General features: G+C 40.5%; 1 protein-coding gene across 1 annotated transcript in view; it reads left to right on the top strand.

Annotated features, from left to right (window-relative positions):
- The window catches only part of cbl (Cbl proto-oncogene, E3 ubiquitin protein ligase), a 39,714-nt gene that overhangs the window by 4,583 nt on the left and 16,068 nt on the right, over positions 1 to 19,063 (top strand). Inside the window, exons 2-3 of the mRNA XM_074642001.1 lie at positions 2,128 to 2,375; positions 18,427 to 18,573. Of these exons, the coding sequence (XP_074498102.1) occupies positions 2,128 to 2,375; positions 18,427 to 18,573 (395 nt within the window). The remainder of the gene's footprint in view (positions 1 to 2,127; positions 2,376 to 18,426; positions 18,574 to 19,063) is intronic.

Here is a 19,063-nt window from a genome sequence, read left to right as displayed (position 1 = left end):
ATAAAAGTCTTGTGGTAGTTGCATTTCCTGGTGCTTAAAGCATCCATTAGATCAGGTAGTATCTAACCCAGCAATGCTTTATGCACCCTGGTGGTCCTTGATGTCTAATGGATTTTTTAATTCTATCTGTAAATCTGGAAGAGTCAAAAGTTATTGATATGGACGTGATGATATAAAATATTTCACCTGTGATCCATTTGGGCTGTGGATTCACGTGATGTCCCTTTTTAAGTCAGGCACCTAAGGTGTGGAAGTGGAATGATAGTAATGACCAATAATTATATATTAAAACGTTGCTGGTTAAGATGAAGTTTAGAGGAAGTGATTAATCTTATGAATAGTTAAATATGTAAATTAAATGCAGAAAATCTACTACCATGTAATGCCCACATGTTAAACAAGTTTTTGGCATAGAAACACAGAAAATTGTCAGTATGTTTACAATAAATATGTTTATTCATGCATTAAAAAGAAAGTTGTTTTACTATTGATCATTGATGATATTTGGTAAATCTATGTGGTTCCGGGCCTACGTCAATTATAAGCTGATTGATTATAGGATGGCCTGCTAAGTCTTTTGAAGTCTTGTTTTCCCATAATGACGAACCAATGGCTTCCAAAAAAGAAGAGGCAAGGAAATTCAAACCGACATAATGTTATTCCTGCCATATTTCTTTCCTCTTTGTTTTCTAACACTTGCATGTGATTAGTAGACAATAATCTGGCCTGGTCTACAAAAGAATGAGCCATGTCCTGTTGTTGACATGCAATTGTTCGGTCGACAACCTAGCTCTGTGTATCAACCGCAGGTTCAAATGAGGACATGAGACCCTGAATTTTGTAGTTGTAGAAGTGTAGTTTTATGCCTCTGCAATTACGCAAGTAAGTTAGACTTAAATGCAGTGCTAAATATGACGGTAACCATACTGAGCTTAGTTTCTGGGTGTTCTAGGCGGCCCGCCAGTGTCTCTTGTAATGGTCAACGAAGTGACTCAGACACAGTGCAGCAGTACAGTGAGATAAGTGAGGAAAGGTTGAACATTACTGAGGATGTATGACCTGTATTCATGCAGTCTGGTGAACAAGCACGTACACTAACCATCGAAAAAGGAGGTCCAAATTTCCATGTTTTATAAAGCCATCTAATAGAAGATCATCTCTCTGCTCACCCATTACAGAATCCACCCTCCGTTGTGTCAATGATTGATGTTAGTCAAGTTGTTTGACTTTGTGTCCCTAAAAACAGGCTTTTAAAAAAACATTTGAATACTTGAAAAGTTTATTTTGTGATGTGTCACTGTAGTTGAAGCTTATATCCACAAGTCAGTATCACAGCTTATCAGGCTTCAGCTGTTCAAATTTGCAAGGCAGTCATGCTGAAATGTTGAGTAAAGACAATTTCTGTTTTTGTGGCAGAAGTGGGTGTATAGGGTGTGCAGATTGAAATGAGGAAGTGTAAACATATCAACAGCTTCTCTAAACACGCTGAAGAAATGGAGAATCAGACTGTTTGCGACCTATGATTATTGACATGGTAGTCACATAGTAAGGAACAAGCATTGCTGTGCATGTCTACAAAAGGACATCTGTATGGTAAATGAATAAGAATAATGAGCTTCACAATGAGAAAAGAAACTGTCCATGGATAAATGCAGATAGGCCTTTGTCCTATTCCAACTTCAGCTTTCTTGTGTAGATACAAGAGAAAGTAGACAGTGGTTAAATCCATGATACTCAGTATATACCTCATATAATGTGTAGACTTGCCATACTCTCTGACAGGGCTTTTAAGGGGCTTTCTCTCAGTCTTTGACTTTGTTGGCATTTTCCGTTCTGCATGTCTTCTATCTGGGCTCACTGACAATATTCTGCACTAAAGATAAGTGCTCTAATACAGAAACTGTCTATATGATATAAATAATGTCTTACTGATGTACAGAGTGAAAATGCACGGTGGCGTTATCAGATATTCTTACCCTGTTACACCCCTTTCACCTCTCTCTTACCGCCGTCTTTCAAACAGATCTTCTGTCTCATTTTTTCTCTCATCTACCTTACCTCATGCACCAACTTCTTGTCTCTAACTTTTATCTTGTCTTCCCCCTCACATCCTCCCTTTTTCTGCAGGTGGTGCGCCTGTGCCAAAACCCCAAATTGGCTCTGAAGAACAGCCCCCCTTACATCCTGGACCTGCTGCCAGACACCTACCAGCACCTGCGCACCATCTTATCTCGCTACGAGGGCAAAATGGAGACTCTGGGGGACAACGAGTACTTCCGGGTCTTCATGGAGAACCTAACCAAGAAGACCAAGCAGACCATCAGCTTGTTTAAGGAGGGCAAGGAACGCATGTACGAGGAGAACTCACAACCCAGGTGAGTAAAGTGGATACAAACATGGCAGCTAGATTAACATTAATCAAGTAGATGTGATTCTAGAGGGGAAATGGTGTGCCTGGTTCCAGTCCATATGTTTTCTTTGCTCTCTTATTGAACCGTGTTGCTGAGCCATTGTGTTGACTTTCTCTAATGAACCCATCTGAAACGAGGGAATTTGAGGTGTGAAATCTTGTCTGATAGCTGCTGTATCACGACAACCTCACACACCTCAAATTCATTCATTCAGTGTGAATAATTATGACTGAGCAGGCACACAGCGAACAATCGCACCGATCCTCAGCCCCCAGGGTGGTTGTAGCTCAAGATGTTTCAAAACAAGAGGAGAGAGGTGTTGTGGTTGGAGCATGTGAGCATCTGTGGTCAGAATGGCGCTTAATCTACAGCTGCCTGCCTGTCACTTTGTCTTTGTGCCTCGCTATCTCTACCATCTCCTTGAACATTTTCTCTACATGTAGCTGTCTTACCGTAATGCTTTCTTTTTTGAAATCGCACAGTGCCTTTGTCTCTTATCTCTTTCTTTCCCTTTACAGTCAGTAATCTGTCTCTGCCCCTCTGAAAGCAGACACACAAGTGTTTTAGAAATAAGCAGTTGTCCTGCTTTTATGTGTTGAGGGACTTGTGGAAGTGTAATTAATGAGACATTCTTCTTGTTTCCCTTGTTTTAAAAAAAATAAAAAATGAGAAAACGCATCCTTTTGAAGACAAAAGATACCACAGAAGACTTTGAAGCAAAATGGAGCTTCTTAAAAAGCACACAGTTATTGTTGTGTTAATGAGGAAGCTCTCTGGGATGCAGACTAGCTGCTGGATGGAGCTGTTTTACTTCCTTGCTTGTATCACTACAGATGCTTTTTGGGTTTACTGCATGCTTCGGGCAAAAGCTGTCAGACACAGCTGTAACAGACATTATGTACAGTATGTAATGAATTAGTAAGATAGCCCTCATTAGGTTTCTTTAGGGAGTGTTTATATACATGGGCTAGTATCAAATACTGGGTTTTCTCCAGAGAGCTGCCTCTGGGGCGGGTGCTTCTCTTACTGGCAGTGGAAAAGATGACTTGCAAAAGACAACTCTTTGTGTTGTCCAGACGTCTTGTTATGTCTGGCTGTTGTGAGGCGGCTGTGTTCTAGGGGGTAAAGCGGGTCGTCCACTCATCAGAAGATTGGTGGATCGATCCCTTGCTTCTTCAGTCTCCATGTCAAAGTGTCATTGGGCGAGATACTGAACCCTAAATTGGTCCCGGAGGCTGTGCCATCAGTGTGTGAATGAGCATTTAGATTAGATCCTGATGAGCAGTTTGGCACCTTGCATGGCAGCCTCTGTCATCAGTGTATGGCAGTGGAATGTTGACATGTAGTGTAAAAGTGCTTTGAGTGGTAGGAAGACTAAATGCAAGTCCTTTTACCATTTAACTGCTGTCTTCATGGCAGGATTGGTCAGTCTCACAATAGCCGTGTTTTCATTGTCAAATTAATTTTACCAAACTTTATGTTGCAAAAAAGAAATGCGATTAGCTGCGTTTCCATAAACTGGTTTCGAGCGAATAATCTCGGCTACAGTGTAGTTTGGTCAGAATTTGGCGCTATAAGATTGCATGGCTGTAATCCACCAGTAAACAGAGTAGCAGAAGTAAAGTTAGCGGACCAGAAACAAAACAAATTGTCTTGGCCATCTGACCATCTACGTGAGAAAAATGGAGAAAGGTCTTTCGGAATTTTTTTCAATTGGGAAAGTTTAAATTTTCTCTCATGTCAGCTGGTATTGGTCATGATTCATGTAGTCCGGAATGTTATGGGAATATCCGAGAAGATGCAGACAGCAGGAACAGCTGATCAATCATGTGAGTTAAATATTTGCTCCGTCAGAACTTATTCAGCAAAGGCATTTCCATAAACCATTTAAACCAAACATGGCAAATGACACCAAGTGGATGTGAAAATGGTTGGACAGAAACCATTGTGGGGGAGCCGTAAAATAAGGACCTGAAATTTTGTTTGTTCATTTAAAAAAAAATATATTTTATATTTATATAAAATATATATGTTTTTAACAACATCCTTAAACCATATCAAAAACAGTTTACACAGCTTTGTGTAGTACTGGGTTGTTTTACTGTGCAACTCTCCTTGCTGTAGATATTTTCCGTGCTCTCAGAGTTTACAGTAGAGCTGCAGAACTATGAGAATGCAAAAATGCAGTTTTATTCAGTTTTCAACATGTTGAATTTAAGATCAGACAATCGTGTTCTACTCTTACTACGTCCTTACTGTTGACTTGAGCTGGTCTTTGAAAAGTGACAGTTCATGTCCTTAGATAAATCGATGTTAATGCAACTAAGATTAGTTGATAAGTCATTTTTTATGCCTTTTTCATGCTGAATGACTTATTTCTAAGAAACTTATGAGCACATCTCTGATAAACACAAGATTTAAAGTGGTGCTTTTGTGTGATTCTTTGTGGAAAAACGCAGTTTGACAGATCTGTTGACAAAATGGTATGGTGTTAGTCGTCTAAGAATTTCTTTGGTTGAGGACAGTCCTAGATTTAAGAGGTGATTTACTTTATCTCTGTAGAGAAGATAAATTGTCATGAGTCCTTATAGGCTCATGTCATGACTTGGATATGTATCTTAACTCTTTGCAAGAAAACATCTGAATTCCTACACACTTGCGTAAAGGGAGAGGAAGCTTTAGGGGGTCATTCACATGTCTGTAAAGCTGGTTTGACCTGAAGTAATGTGAGAAACCTGAGTGGGTGGATGGACAGATAGAAGAGAGGAGCTCATTAGTAAGTGGAAGTTTTGTGTGGCAGTGAGTCCTTTTTAAATCATATTGCAACTTACCTTTCATAGTTTTCATTAATTATTGCCGAGAAATTTAGCTACCTTCTCGGAAGTGTCTTCACACTTTAACTGAACTTGTCGTCTCTGGTTTGAAGTGTTTCTTGTTCTGAGAAAATTAGGTAATAGTTTTATCTAGCCAGTCCTACGAGATACATCCTCATCTTGTCGCTCAGTTCCTCAGTGAGATTCTTCTTTCTCAGCTAGCATGACAGTAATCTTGCAGACCCACAAAAAGGCAACCAGAGAGAAGAGGAAGCTGTATTTACAATGAGCTGGGGGGTTGATGTTTTTTTTTAGTCATTTTAACTATTTCTGTGAAATTCATTTTCATCATCACTACCTTGCACCAAGAGGCTGCGTTGAAAGAAATTCCTGGTTAAAGCAGAGGAAGCGCACAAACACACACACACACCGTAGCGAGGCATTACACACAAAGACTGCTATTGTCTGTGTGGAGAAGGCAGCGGCAGTGACACTAACCAATCGGTATCAGCCCACTTAAGAATGCTATAGAATAAACCAATGACGTTGAGCCGCTAGAGAGACTCGTGTGTGGTTAGGCTGCAGCTGAGCTCAGCACATGGCTTAGACTGAAAAGTTGACCGGTTCGGATAAAGATTATCTCACTGCCTTAATGCAGAAAGTTTGATAATACACTGCTTTCACTGTGTTCTTTAATTCAGCCTTAATTAAAATATGAGAACACTAGCACTTATTATTTCCACCACTGTGACTTCAATCAGCATTACTTCTTGATAGTTATTGACTTAAATGGCAATGCACGGGACTCCACTGTGACTTAATAGCTTTTTTCAAGTCGAGTGAAGGATCTGAGCGTTTCATAAGAGCCCCGAATGGAGCGTGGGTGGATATGCTGTGTTGTGATGCCGCACAGACTTCTCCACTATGTCTTCCCCAGAGATTTAGAGCCTCTGTTTATCTAGCCCCCCACTCCCATATGTCCCACACAGATTGTTTAGTTTTAGAGATGAAGTAGTAGAGTTGAGGTAGTGCAGTAAAAGCTTGGTTTTTCCGTTTTTTGTCGAGCAACAGTCTGCTAAGTTTTGACTCATGTAGAAGTTGAGTTGTGTGAGTGAGATGTGCCGTATATTTACAGTGTTTTTACATAATTATGGGGGGGAGAAAGAAAACGGGTTTGATGTTGTTCGCAGTAGAAGAGATTGAGGATGAAAGGGAGTCTACTGTGAGCGAGACTTTATTAATACTGACAGCCCATATTCAGTCAGAATCAACACAACACAGTCAGCATTTCCTCCTTGTTTGCTTCACTTACTTCATTTCTGCTTTCACAGGGCACAGCCAAGACATTTTCTGGCCTCAGAGTTGACAAAGACCCATAGAGAAATGAGTTGGGTTTTAATCTACAATTTTCTCTTACTCTCCACCCAAGTGTAAAAATGTTTTTCTTTTGCCTGGCTGGATATCGGTTAGATCTGCAACTAACAATTATTTTCATTGTTGATTATTCTGTTGATTTATTTTCTTGATTCCCAAAGCCCAAGATGACGTCCTCAAATGTCTTGTTTTGTCCACAACTCAAAGATATTCAGTTTACTGTCATAGAGGAGTAAAGAAACCAGCAAATATTCACATTTAAGAAGCTGGAATTAGACAATTTAGACTTTTTAGGACACACCTATATGTTAAATATTGCACATTCTACAGCCCCTGAGCAGAGTAATATAGTAGAAGGGTTGATTGGTGTGTCCTCAGAAAAGCCCTTTAACCCCCTCCTCTATGGGTCTAACCGGATACTGCTTTGACCTCACTGTGAGAGTCTGTTTGATCGTCTTCCTGGGCTAAGCTGCCATTGCATCCTGACCACCGTCGATAGTTCCAGCTGGTCACAGGAAGTCGTGGGCTTATAGGCTGCAGGGTGACGCAACTGCACCGTGGGACAATCTACACTGCAGAATGTGACCTGGAGGCTAATAATGTAGATGGGTGTATATCTGTCATGGTCTGATTTGTCTTGTATGTTATCTTTAGACACCTATTCTGTTGCTATTGAAAGGCATCATGGCTTTTGGCTTTGAAGAAGCGATTCTTAATGTGGTTAAAATGCTGTCTCACTCGTCCCAATGTCAGCAACTGTACTGATTCATTGTTTAATCATTTTTCCAGTTATTGTCTCTCAATTGTAAATGTTTGCTTATGTATCTGAATATTTTTGGCTTTTGGACCGTTGGTTTGTCAAACATTTTAAAGGCTAAAAGTTAATTGATCAATGAATCAATAATAATGGTTAGTTGCAGCCACATGGTTAATTAACAGTTTAATCCACACATCTTTTAACCCTGAACTTCACTGCCATCCCTTTTTATTTACTTGCTTCCATCATCCCTACCTTTCTTTACTGACAGCATATAGTACTCCAATCTTTTGCACAATAGAAACATGCATTCCAGACATGCTTCAGTGATATTACGACAATAGTCTGTAGGAACAACTTCCTCAGGCTTCTACTCATTCATTCTTCCCTACAGCTGAACTACTGTTCGTAGGGATGCACAATATTGGATTTTGGCCGATTGCTGATATACGCATATATTTTTCACCTAATTGCAGAGATCAAGTCCCTCCTGTAGTGGAATTGACCTATAATTATGCCAGTTACAGTTATTGTGACAGCCCACTGGCAGATGCAGACATAAAATACAATGTTTATCAAAATGTACACATTCACTGGGATAAATAGGAAAACTATTTCAACTTAGGTTACATGTAAAACATGCCATAGTTATTTTTTTGTAACATATCTACAGCAGCAACAGTAATGTCTATAACAGCAAAGTCACTATATAAACTCAATATCTCACTGGAAACAAATCTAAAATGTCAATAAAATAAATAATATCTCTGACTTTGACATCACAATACTGAGTGAAGTTTCTAAAGAATGAAGAACACAGACATCAGTCAGTAACGGTAGTTACGAGTAGGTAGAGTAACGAACGTAGTTTTCATCAACTCGAGTAATCTGTGTGTGTGTATGCATGCATGTGGAGGAGCTCAGCCTTGACACAGAGAGCAGAGGAGTACCGATAAAAGAACCGGTAACGTCGGAGCTTATCGATACTACGGTCTTCATAATTTAGCCCTGGGGTGTTTCGGTACCCATCCTTACATATCGGCCTGTCCTATCGGAGGAAATATTAATTTCAGGCTGATGTTGATATTTCATTTTGAAATGACAGCAATGAATTGCTGATGTCATTGTGCATCCCTAACTGTTCAGGCTTCAGTGGCAGGTGCCATGAAGAGCCAATAACTCAACAATGAGTTGGATCCATTTCTCTTTACTCATCATGACAACATTCAGTTGTTTTATAATTGTTTTAGTTGTCACTGCTGTTTGTAATGTGCATACGTGCGAAGTTGAAGAGATTTGAGTGCACAATAAAAACACTCATTTCTAAGATGAACGCTGGGTGTGTTTTACGCCCCAGTACCAAAGAACTGTGTTAGTGTCTTTGTCTGAAACGTAGTGGTGGTGGTTAAACGCTCACACTTGAGGCCTTTCTTTCCGTAGGTTGGGACAGGTGTTTGGCAATGTTGTGTCTAATGCCACCACACAGTTACTGGCTGCTGTTGCTACTTGTCACAGCACCTGGCTGTCTGTACATTTATGTTTTGGATATACTTCTAAAAGTTTATTTAATTTGTTGCTCGGGTCACATCTCGCTAATGCCGTAAATCCTAGACAAAAAGATCAGAGCATGAAATTCATTCTGCAGCTGTTTACAGTAAAGTGCTCCTGTTTCATCACTGATTTATGTAGTCAAGTCTTTGTGGACAGAGAATAACATGACATTGTATGGTACAGTACCTCTGGTATTTGCAAAATGTCATATGCACCCATTACTATTTTGGTTGACTAGGAGAGCCCCGTCCTAAAATATGACTTCCTGTTTTCTGTAAACGTACCTGACCTCCATATGAAACAAAGGTCTGTCTCTGAGAGCACAGCTCTCGACTTTGACTATCTGAAAATCCATCTTATCACTGCAGCTATGATACTGTCGGAAAGGTCTGTGTTTGTAGTATTGGAGCCATGAGGAAATGCAGCAGTGTATGCCAATGATGTCAGATCAAATTGATTACAGGAGAAAGTTTGCATGGATATCATTCATTCCTGTTTAATCAGTAGCTGCTGGGCTACGTTTAGTTTGAGGATGTAGCTACTCCCACTTAAAAATCATTTTAAAATGTTTGATATTAAAGGTTAAAGTTGTCGAAAATGTTGACTTGTTTCATACGGGCAGGTTTATCTTACAGTATAATTGTTAAGTTTTTAAGATTGTGCTCTGAGAGTGGTCTGCTGCATGTGTTGCTCTGCTGGTCTAGGGCTAGATTTTACCTGAACTCTCTATTTCCCCACAGACTGTGTCCCCTGCTATCAAACTGTCTAAATAATGATGATGATGATGATGATGATGGTGATAATAGGATAATAGGAGAATAGTTAATGTGTTGTTTCCCACGGAAGTGAAACACTCAGTTTTTCTAAATAACTCTTTGTTAGTAAGTCACTTATCTTTTTTTTATTTGTGCTCTTTTACCAGTAAAGACATGAGTAATAATACTCTGAAATCTTTTGCCTATTTTAGCACAGGCTGACTTGTTGACGTCAGTTTAGAACTGAACTTTAGCTGCATTGTCTCATTCTCACGGTGATTTACTGTAGCGTATCCTCATACCGAAGACAGACACAATGCTGTTTCACACCACTGCTTTTCTCTGCATTCACTATTAGATATGAATCACACTGGATGTGGTGCCTTTTCTGGTTCTTCTGTACAAACTAAGATAAATTAAGGGGGAAAACGTAATGCCTCTCTCTGTGCTGCCACAGCAGGGAATGCTAGTTGGTTGTGATGGACTTGGGAGTAAAGTAAAGGGAAGCTTTTAGCAGTTAGCCTAGCAGCCAAACGGCTGTCAGTGCTGGCAATGGAAAACACCTTTCACTCTTCAGACGTTGCGGGTGTTTCAGCTTCAATTACATTTGCCTAGCTTGGGGCTCTATGTGCAGATATATACGCATACACACATAAATAGCAGAGCATCGTGGTTATTTATGTCACTGCAGTATCAGTGAGCAGTCGACTCATGTAGTCCTCACACTATTAGATTATGGTGATTAGCATGATGTAACCCACTAGCTTCTCTGCCCGCAGGGTACAACAAGCACTTGCTGTTTATGCACACACACAGAGATAAATGAGCTCAGATATGCACTGAGATATGGCTAGTCGACTGTGTAGAGAGGATTAAGATAAAACAGTGTTGTTTTCTGTTGTTTTTTCTTTATTTCCTCCTTCACAATGATCTGAGTTTAAACGTGTCTAATTGACTAGAAAGGTAAGAGCTTTTAAAGATGGAATAGATTAAAGTAAAAAGGCACATTTGGAGAAGTTGGTCTGGATGTTGCATGGGTGTAGAGTATTTTTTGTTCAAGAGTTTGTGTAAGGAAGCAGTTAAGTGTGTTTGGGTCATTGCTTAAGTGCCGTGTAGTGTGTGTGTGTGTGTGTGTGTGTGTGTGTGTTGTCGTCATGGCTGTTTCCTGATGGAGATCTGGATTGAAGCCAGTTCCGGAGAGTTAAATTTATAAAGTGATGACTAGAGCAAAACGGTAAACCAGAAATTTCAAACACTTAATCCACTGTGTTTCCCAGTACAGTAACTACATTTATTTTCAATTTCTGTCTATATTTTTTGTGTAAGCATTCATCACATTATTATATTCAGTGTCCAAAATAGTATTAACCCTGGCCCAACGAAGCAGATGCTCCTTTTCCCTTTGCATATGTGTCACGTTATAAACCATGAATGCAACTGCAACTTAATTTTTCAAGCTTCTTTGCTTACGGATCATCAAGAGTACATGCACCTTAATGTGATCTGACAGACACTGAAAAGGGCATGATCTTGGGAGCCAGTAGGATGGTTTTGAGCTGAGCTTCACCAAGTTATTCTTTCTTTTTGGCTTGATTGCGGAGGGCTAAACAAACACAAGTCTGTCAATGAGCAAGTGATGAAGTTACACGATTGGTTGGCCGAGTGTTGGACTTTCCTCATTGGCCATTGCTCTTTCAAAATGAAAAGGCGTGAACAGTCCGTTATGCAAATGAGCCATGCGCTTAAAATGTTTTCAGAAGTAGATTTTGGTGGATTGTTTAGACGGAATAACATAAAGTTTACGAGCAGGCCGCCAAGTTGTTTCCTGTTTGAAACATCAAGCAGAAAAGCAGAGACCAATCGGGTGCATTCCATGCTAGGGTACGTCACCGCTTGAAGAGCCAGTTGAGTGGAGCAGGGCGTCCCCTAACGTCCTCGCTGGACCTGGTGGACATGTTCCGCTGGATTTAACATAGACATGACCACTGACTATTTGTATAACAATTTAGCCACAAATTCACAGACTGACCATACACGGTCCAGCCACATACTCGGTTTGATCAAGTCTTGTTCTTCTTGACACTGTAGTGATGAACTAATGATAGTTAAGGACTATTTGAAAGGTTTTTTTTGTTTGATTGTTTCTTAAACGATTCCCAACACTGAATAATGTCTTAAACTGAACGAGAGGATTGGGAATTAATTTGCCTTGGGGTGAAATACTGGTAGATTACGTTTTATCTTCATAATGTGCATCATATTCAATATTTCCATTCAGTTGGAAGATCTGTGCTGTAGCATACTATGAGCTACTGTGCTCAGAGCCTGTGATGGCTGGCACAGTGTGAATGCTTTGCATATGACTGGACCAGCACAGTAAAAACTGTACTGACGTGTTGGAAGTCGCATCATGTTACCTGTACTAAATGCCCTTTCACATGCTCCTCTTGATCTAATCAGAGTACTTTGACTGTTTCGTCTCTTACCTTTCCTATCTGCAATATATAATACTGATCCACTGACAAAAAAGCGTTAGTAAAATGTTAGGGCTGCAACTAACGATTATTTTCATTGACGATTAATCGCTCGATTATTTTCTCAAGTAATCAATTAGTTGTTCATTGATCATTGTTCCATTGGTCTATAAAATGGTGAAAAATGACGATCAATGTTTCCCAAAGCCCAAGATGACGTCGTCAAATGTCTTGTTTTGTCCACAACTCAAAGATATTCAGTTTACTGTCATAGAGGAGTAAAGAAACCAGAAACTATTCACATTTAAGAAGCTGGAATCAGAGAATTGACTTTTGTTTTCTTAAAAAAATACTCAAACCGCTTAATCGATTATCAAAATAGTTGACAATTAATTTAACAGTTGACAACTAATAGATTAACTGTCGCAGCTCTAAAAAATTTTTTGAAGACATCATGTTGATAGACACGTGAACAGAGTTGTGCAGACATGTTATGCAATTTATTGCGCAGTGACTTCCTAAAAATTGTCAGATTACATTAAAATGGATAGGGCCTTAGTGATCCAAAAGCATTATGAACATGGTTTGGTATTTTGCTGGTCTGTAAATGTACTTAATCCTGATCTAGCTTAGTTCATTTTATGAATTGTTGAAAATAACTTTTGGTAGCTTTGTTGCAGGGCTCAGTTCGTGTTTGATCTGCATTTCCCTTTTTTGCCTTGAGCAGAAAAGATAATACAGCTGCATGATGATATTACAGCTACTTGTGACTCTGCCAATCCAGACAGGCTCTCATTCTGTAAGGTTGACCCTTGCTTGCTGTGCTGCGGTGTATTAGCGCAGTGCGGAGCTGGCTGGCTAGCTGCGCTACTTTATCACATCCAGCAGGAAACAGGAAGGGAGCAGCCAGCTGCAAGGTCAGAGGTCAATCTATAGCATGAGGGGGATGGTGGACAAAAAAACTAGTGTTCAGAAAAAAGGGTTTGGCTTGTTGCCGCGGTTGTGGTTAAGAATGAGTGAGAGACGGAAAAAGAAAACACTATAGACATATGACAATCCAGAGTAGGTCAGCAAACCATTCTCTGTTCGGCTGTCGCCCACTGACTCTGCATTGTCCGTGTTGGCACAGCAGCTTAAAGAGCAGCAACAGTTGTAGGAGCGCTGGCTACTGCCCAGTACACACACACACACACACACACACACACAGTACAGGGCTAGTATTGTAGGATGAAGAGGGACACGGTCTGAGAGAGACGGAGAGATGCTAAAACAGATATTGGCTTGTCCTGCTACGTATGACATTAGATTTAAACCTGTAGGCTATCTTGCTTAGATTTTCAAAATATTATTCAGCCTGCCTTTGGCAAAGCCCTCGCTATCATACAGACAAAAAGACACAACAAAGTCTCATTCACTGTGCAAATCTCGTGCCAGGGACAGCTGTGCCACCCTGTGAGCTCGATGCCAGGCAGACCAATGTTCACTTTCACATTCAGTCTCTCCGTCTCTTGAGTCACACATACGATATGGGCAGAGTCACACATACGATATGGACAGAGTCACACATACGATATGGGCAGAGTCGCACATACGATATGGGCAGAGTCACACTGACGATATGGACAGAGTCACACATACGATATGGGCAGAGTCACACTGACGATATGGGCAGAGTCGCACATACGATATGGGCAGAGTCGCACATACGATATGGGCAGAGTCGCACATACGATATGGGCAGAGTCGCACATACGATATGGGCAGAGTCGCACATACGATATGGGCAGAGTCGCACATACGATATGGGCAGAGTCGCACATACGATATGGGCAGAGTCACACATACGATATGGTTGTTTGCTGTTACACCAAGTCTAAGTGGACTCACTGTGTGTATATGTTGTGTGTAGAAGAAGCCTAGACTGGTGGATACCAAACTGTTTGGCAGCATTTTCCGAGGCCTGTGACCCCCGAACATTGTTCTAACATGTACTGAAGTGCACATGTCGTGTGATTGGGGATTGCGTATGCCACTTCACATGAAGCTTCCTATGCTTTTGCAAGTATGGTTGCTTGACTTTCTGTCTATTGCCTAAACAGCTACTCCTGCATGTGTCAAATCAGTTTGTTTTTTTCTTGCTTTCAAAGAAAACCCATTTTCTCTATCAGCTTCTTATTTGGAGCAATGGTGTCCTACATGAAAATAAAATTTCCTGTTAGTCGTTTTAGGCATTTTACAGGAATCATTCACTAGTTCCCACTTTTCCATGGTGATTAGGGCTGTCATGGTGAAGGAATTTCCCCTGCGGGGATAATGATTGGCTCAACAGCACGATATGCGGTATTATTGCCTTTTTATTGTTGCAAATTACTTCATTTATCCTGATTTTAGTGCTACATAAATAAGTTTTATTGTTAGGCTACTATTGGGCATATTGTTGCTTTTTAAATGGCACATATGACAGTTTTAAAACTGATTAAATACTTGTTTACTGTTTAAATGCAGAACACAGAAGGGCAATAAGGCGAAGCATTTTTTTTTTTTCAGCCGAGCCGCTTTGTTCGCATCTGGTAAAAAATGTCGGCAGAAGATGAAGTACTTGATGAATTGAAGGCTGAAGCACGTAAGGAGGCCCGTCGGTCTATGTGTATTAATTTCTCCTCCATTATTGTTGTTCAGCACTTGTCAATAGCGTGCGGTATTGCAATACTGCGGTTATTGCGACAGCCCTAATTATGATGATTTGCTGCTTTTCTGTGTTTTACATGCTTGTAAACTGAATACTTGTGGGCTTTGGGCTGTTGGTTGGACAAAACAAGACATTTGAAGATGTCATCCTGGGCTCTGAGACATTGTGATGGACATTTTTTCACAATTTTTTGACATTTTGCACTTCAAACAATTGCTCGAGAATATAATCTGCAGATTAATCAATAATGAAAATAACGATTAGTTGCGGCCCTAATTACAGTTTGGATTTGTGTTTAAAAAATCTCACAGCACTGATACATGTTGAAGTAATTTTGTAAAAACTTTTGCTGGAACACAGGGTAGACGGAAAGGCTTTTTTAGAAGCCACTGCTCATGCCGTTAGTGGCTAGCTAGCTAAACAGCAGCTCACAGATTGATGTTTTGCTCTGTTAATCTTGGCGGCTCCACTACTCCTACAAGCCCATACACATTTTTAGACGAACCTCAAAGGGAAGACCTTCGATCTGTTGAATACATGTAAAATTCAGCCAAGCTTTTACCTCTTCAGATCACAAAATTTCAGTGCATGTTGTGCCCAAAGAAATTATGACCCCCAAGGGAGTATCTTCAAACATATCATTGACATTTGCGGGTGAATTAGAAATGAAATGTAATGGTGGGTTTGAAGAGTAGTAGCTCGAAGTTTCAAGTAGGCTCCATGAATGTTTCAGTTCAGAGATGAGGGGAGTGGATAAGTGGATTCATAAAACCTGTAAACTAGCTCAGATGTGGAAAATGAAAGCTTTCAGTGAGGAGATATTAATTCCATGTATAAACTTGAGAGAGAGAGGGTACCTGTCTTCATATGAGTAGCTTGTAGATGAAAGTAGAGCAGGAGGGGGGTTGTTGTAACTTGGATAAAAGCACAGGGCAGAGAGAGGTTGACAGGAGAATGGATGAGCCTGCAGCTTTAAGGTTCAGTAGGCCAGTAGGGCTAGGAAGCAGATGAAACAGAGGACGACCCCCTGCTGAGATGATAGCTGTTGAAGAAAACACACAGGCATGCAGTGTCACAAACGCTCTGTGATGACGCTGGAAAGGGACGACGTTCACAGCTACGGCTGAACGAGAACCTCAGGGAAAGAGCCAAAAGTAGTTGAAGGTCTCATTTTCCACATTGCATCACTGATGAGGGTAGCCCTGACTTCAAAGACATACAGTCCCTGCATCTGGCTTCAAGTCTTTTGCTGTAGATTTCAAGTGGGCAGAGCTGTTCAAAAGATTAGACATCCAGCTACAGGAGTGTTCACTGTTTGAGGATCATTTACTGCTGAGAGGGTATAAATACAACGCTTTTATTGCAGTTTGCGAGCGTTTGCATTTTCTCTTTCAGATTCTTGTCTGCTTCCCTCCGAGGTAAACTATCACCCTAACAAGCGCTAGTCTATTTTGGCAGGTTCTCAACATACACTAATCTTATTCATCCATCTTCAGTCACTGTCCTCCTTCCTCATTCACTCTTTCCACTCCCCCCCCCCCCCTCGCTCCACTCATAGGGTGCGTAGTGTAGTGTAGGGCAGCTGCAGTGTAGCCACGCTTTCATTGCTGTCTCTCTTGTGCATGTCAATTCACCCTGCCCGACAGCCAAGCACAATCTCCCTCTGTGCTGCCTCATAAATCACGTCTTTCTCAGCATAACGCTGCGATGGGGTGCAGGGGTATGGTGACATTGCGTGGCTTCGTTCTCTCGTTTCCTATTTAGTCTCCTTTTTTTTGTATCATTCCCTCTGATTTTTGTCTTCCTCAGCTATACTCTTCTTCTCATCTTCCTTCGTGTCATCCTTCTACTTTTCCCTCTCCTACTCTTCAGTCCTTTCCTCTCCTCCTGTGCTTGTCGACCAGATTTTTGCAACTGGAATCAGAGCTGTATACTAGGATGTCCTGGCCGCTACATCTCAGTCACTCTGCGATCATATATATGTGTGTCTGTGAACACTGCTGTGTCGTCTCCCCGGACGTGTGACTATTTCTGTAAACAGCTAAGGGCAATTCTCAGTGGGAGAAAACACCAAGCAGAAACCTGGCCATGTGTAAAATGTCATTATTTCTTAACACCATCCGTTTTACTGCATATTTTTAGAAACGTTAACTTTATTATTCTTATGGAAGTGTACAGTTTACATTCCAATCATGTTTTTTTTGTAAGAGGTAAGGCTAAGTATTCACGTGGCCTCCTCACGTGTGTCAGAACTGAATTGAAGAGTCACTGAGTTTGCCTTGTGGAAAAACAAGTAAAAAACAAATTTAGTGTTGCTGTCAAGCTTGTCACGCGATTTCCTTTTCTGGGAAATTAACCAGTGTAACAAGTATGAAACCCAATCACTTGCACGTTGAAAATGTGCAACAATTGCCCACAGCAAGGCTAAGCTAATATCATCCAGAAGATCTAGATCTACCACCAGCCATTATTTTACCCAACAATAGTGGCAGCAGATGTACAAGCATTTTTCTCAACTTGTTTTTTGTTTTATCTGCTTTTAAGTAAACCATCACATATCAGGAAACCTCAATTTATGGTGATGGCGAGTAAAGTGATATATATCAGAGAACTGTCATCAACCCTGACAGTTAGATGATACTAGTGTCAAGACTAGTTGCCCACTAGAGGAAGAAGCAAGCTAACAAATGAGAGAAGAGGGATGTAGTCAGAAATCTGCATGCACAAAGAGAGAGAGAGAGAAGAGAGCACTCCATGTTTCTATTTGCTGATGTGTTCCTTCTGCAGATTTAGCTTCACTTATCTTCATCAAACACGACTAATATGAGGGAATCATGTGGGTGTATTTATTGGCAAATAAACTGTTTTCTGATTTGAAAGTCAAGGGTTCTAACTGTCACCTGTTTCAGTTTGATATGTTTTGGAAAGCAAGTGTAAAAGTAAAAAAATCGAAATACAAATAATAAATAAGAAGTTTTTAGGAAGTAGATTTTTGCATAATTGTCAGGCGCATCGCATCACTGCATGTTTTGCAAGCCAACCAGAATGCTAAACAGGTTGCTATTTATAGTTGACTGGGGAAATTACATGTTTGATACACATTTGAATATATTTTCTATTTTTACTTAAGTTTTGTCAGTATTTCATCTACAACAGAAAATGTTGCTTCTTCCTCATCATCATGTAAACTAACCAATGTTGGCAGAACTCATTGTGTTGTCACTTTCCCCTGTATTTGTAAGCTTAAACCTGCAGTAGGCAGAATGTTTTTGGCATCATTGTGCAAAACTTCCATAATAACCTTTCAGCATATTGTAATTCAAGTGCTCTGAGAGGAAATTAGACTTCTGCACCTCTTCATGGCTCTTTTTTCAGGCTTTAGAAAAGCTAGCCCGTGACGGGGAGACTCTGGCCAATCACAGGTCATTTCAGAGAGATACACACAGTATATTCTGTGATTAAAATCAACACGTAATGCTTATAAATTGCTCATGTTGCTCTGCATTTCTCGAAGCTGTTGTATGGGCTGATGACGCCGCGACCAGTGCAATGATAAAGGTGTGAAATCTCACACCCTCCCCTTTTACTTCTGATTTCCACAGGAGGAACCTCACCAAGCTGTCGTTGATCTTCAGCCACATGCTGGCTGAGCTGAAGGCCATCTTCCCCAATGGTCTGTTTCAGGGTGACAACTTCCGCATCACCAAGGCAGACGCTGCAGAGTTCTGGAGGCGTGCCTTCGGGGACAAGTGAGCACAATTCTATATTAGTTTTTACACATTAAATATTATATTACCCCAGTGTTTTCATACTGGCATCCTGGAACCCCATGGCTTCCCTTACAAGGTGTTCCCAAGAGAATGAGTTTAATGAGAAGTTACCACATTAAGAGAGTCTATAAGTGACATTTGAGAGCATTAGTTTCAGTCTCCTTGCTCTCGCTCTTCATGTTCTATATGATCACACACATTTGAATTCATCAAGCCCCAAGTGCACACAGCTAAATCCGATTTTAAGCGAGTGTAGTCATACAGAAACAATCCTGCCAAGTAAAACTACAAGAACATTTAAACGGCTGGGTTTTCCCAATATTAAGCAATAACATAATTTTCCCCATTTATCAAATAGCTCTGTGGTTTATATATCTTTCATCTTCAGGAGGAACCGCAACAAACACAGGAACATTTGGAAACAGTACTGTATTTTGCAAATGTTGGCCTAAAAGCATTGAAATGAATC

The sequence above is a fragment of the Sebastes fasciatus genome, chromosome 7, assembly GCF_043250625.1.
Source record: "Sebastes fasciatus isolate fSebFas1 chromosome 7, fSebFas1.pri, whole genome shotgun sequence".
In the NCBI taxonomy this organism is placed as follows: domain Eukaryota; kingdom Metazoa; phylum Chordata; class Actinopteri; order Perciformes; family Sebastidae; genus Sebastes; species Sebastes fasciatus.
Note: the sequence above shows the minus strand (reverse complement) of the source record. Positions and strands in the feature narration are given on the sequence as shown.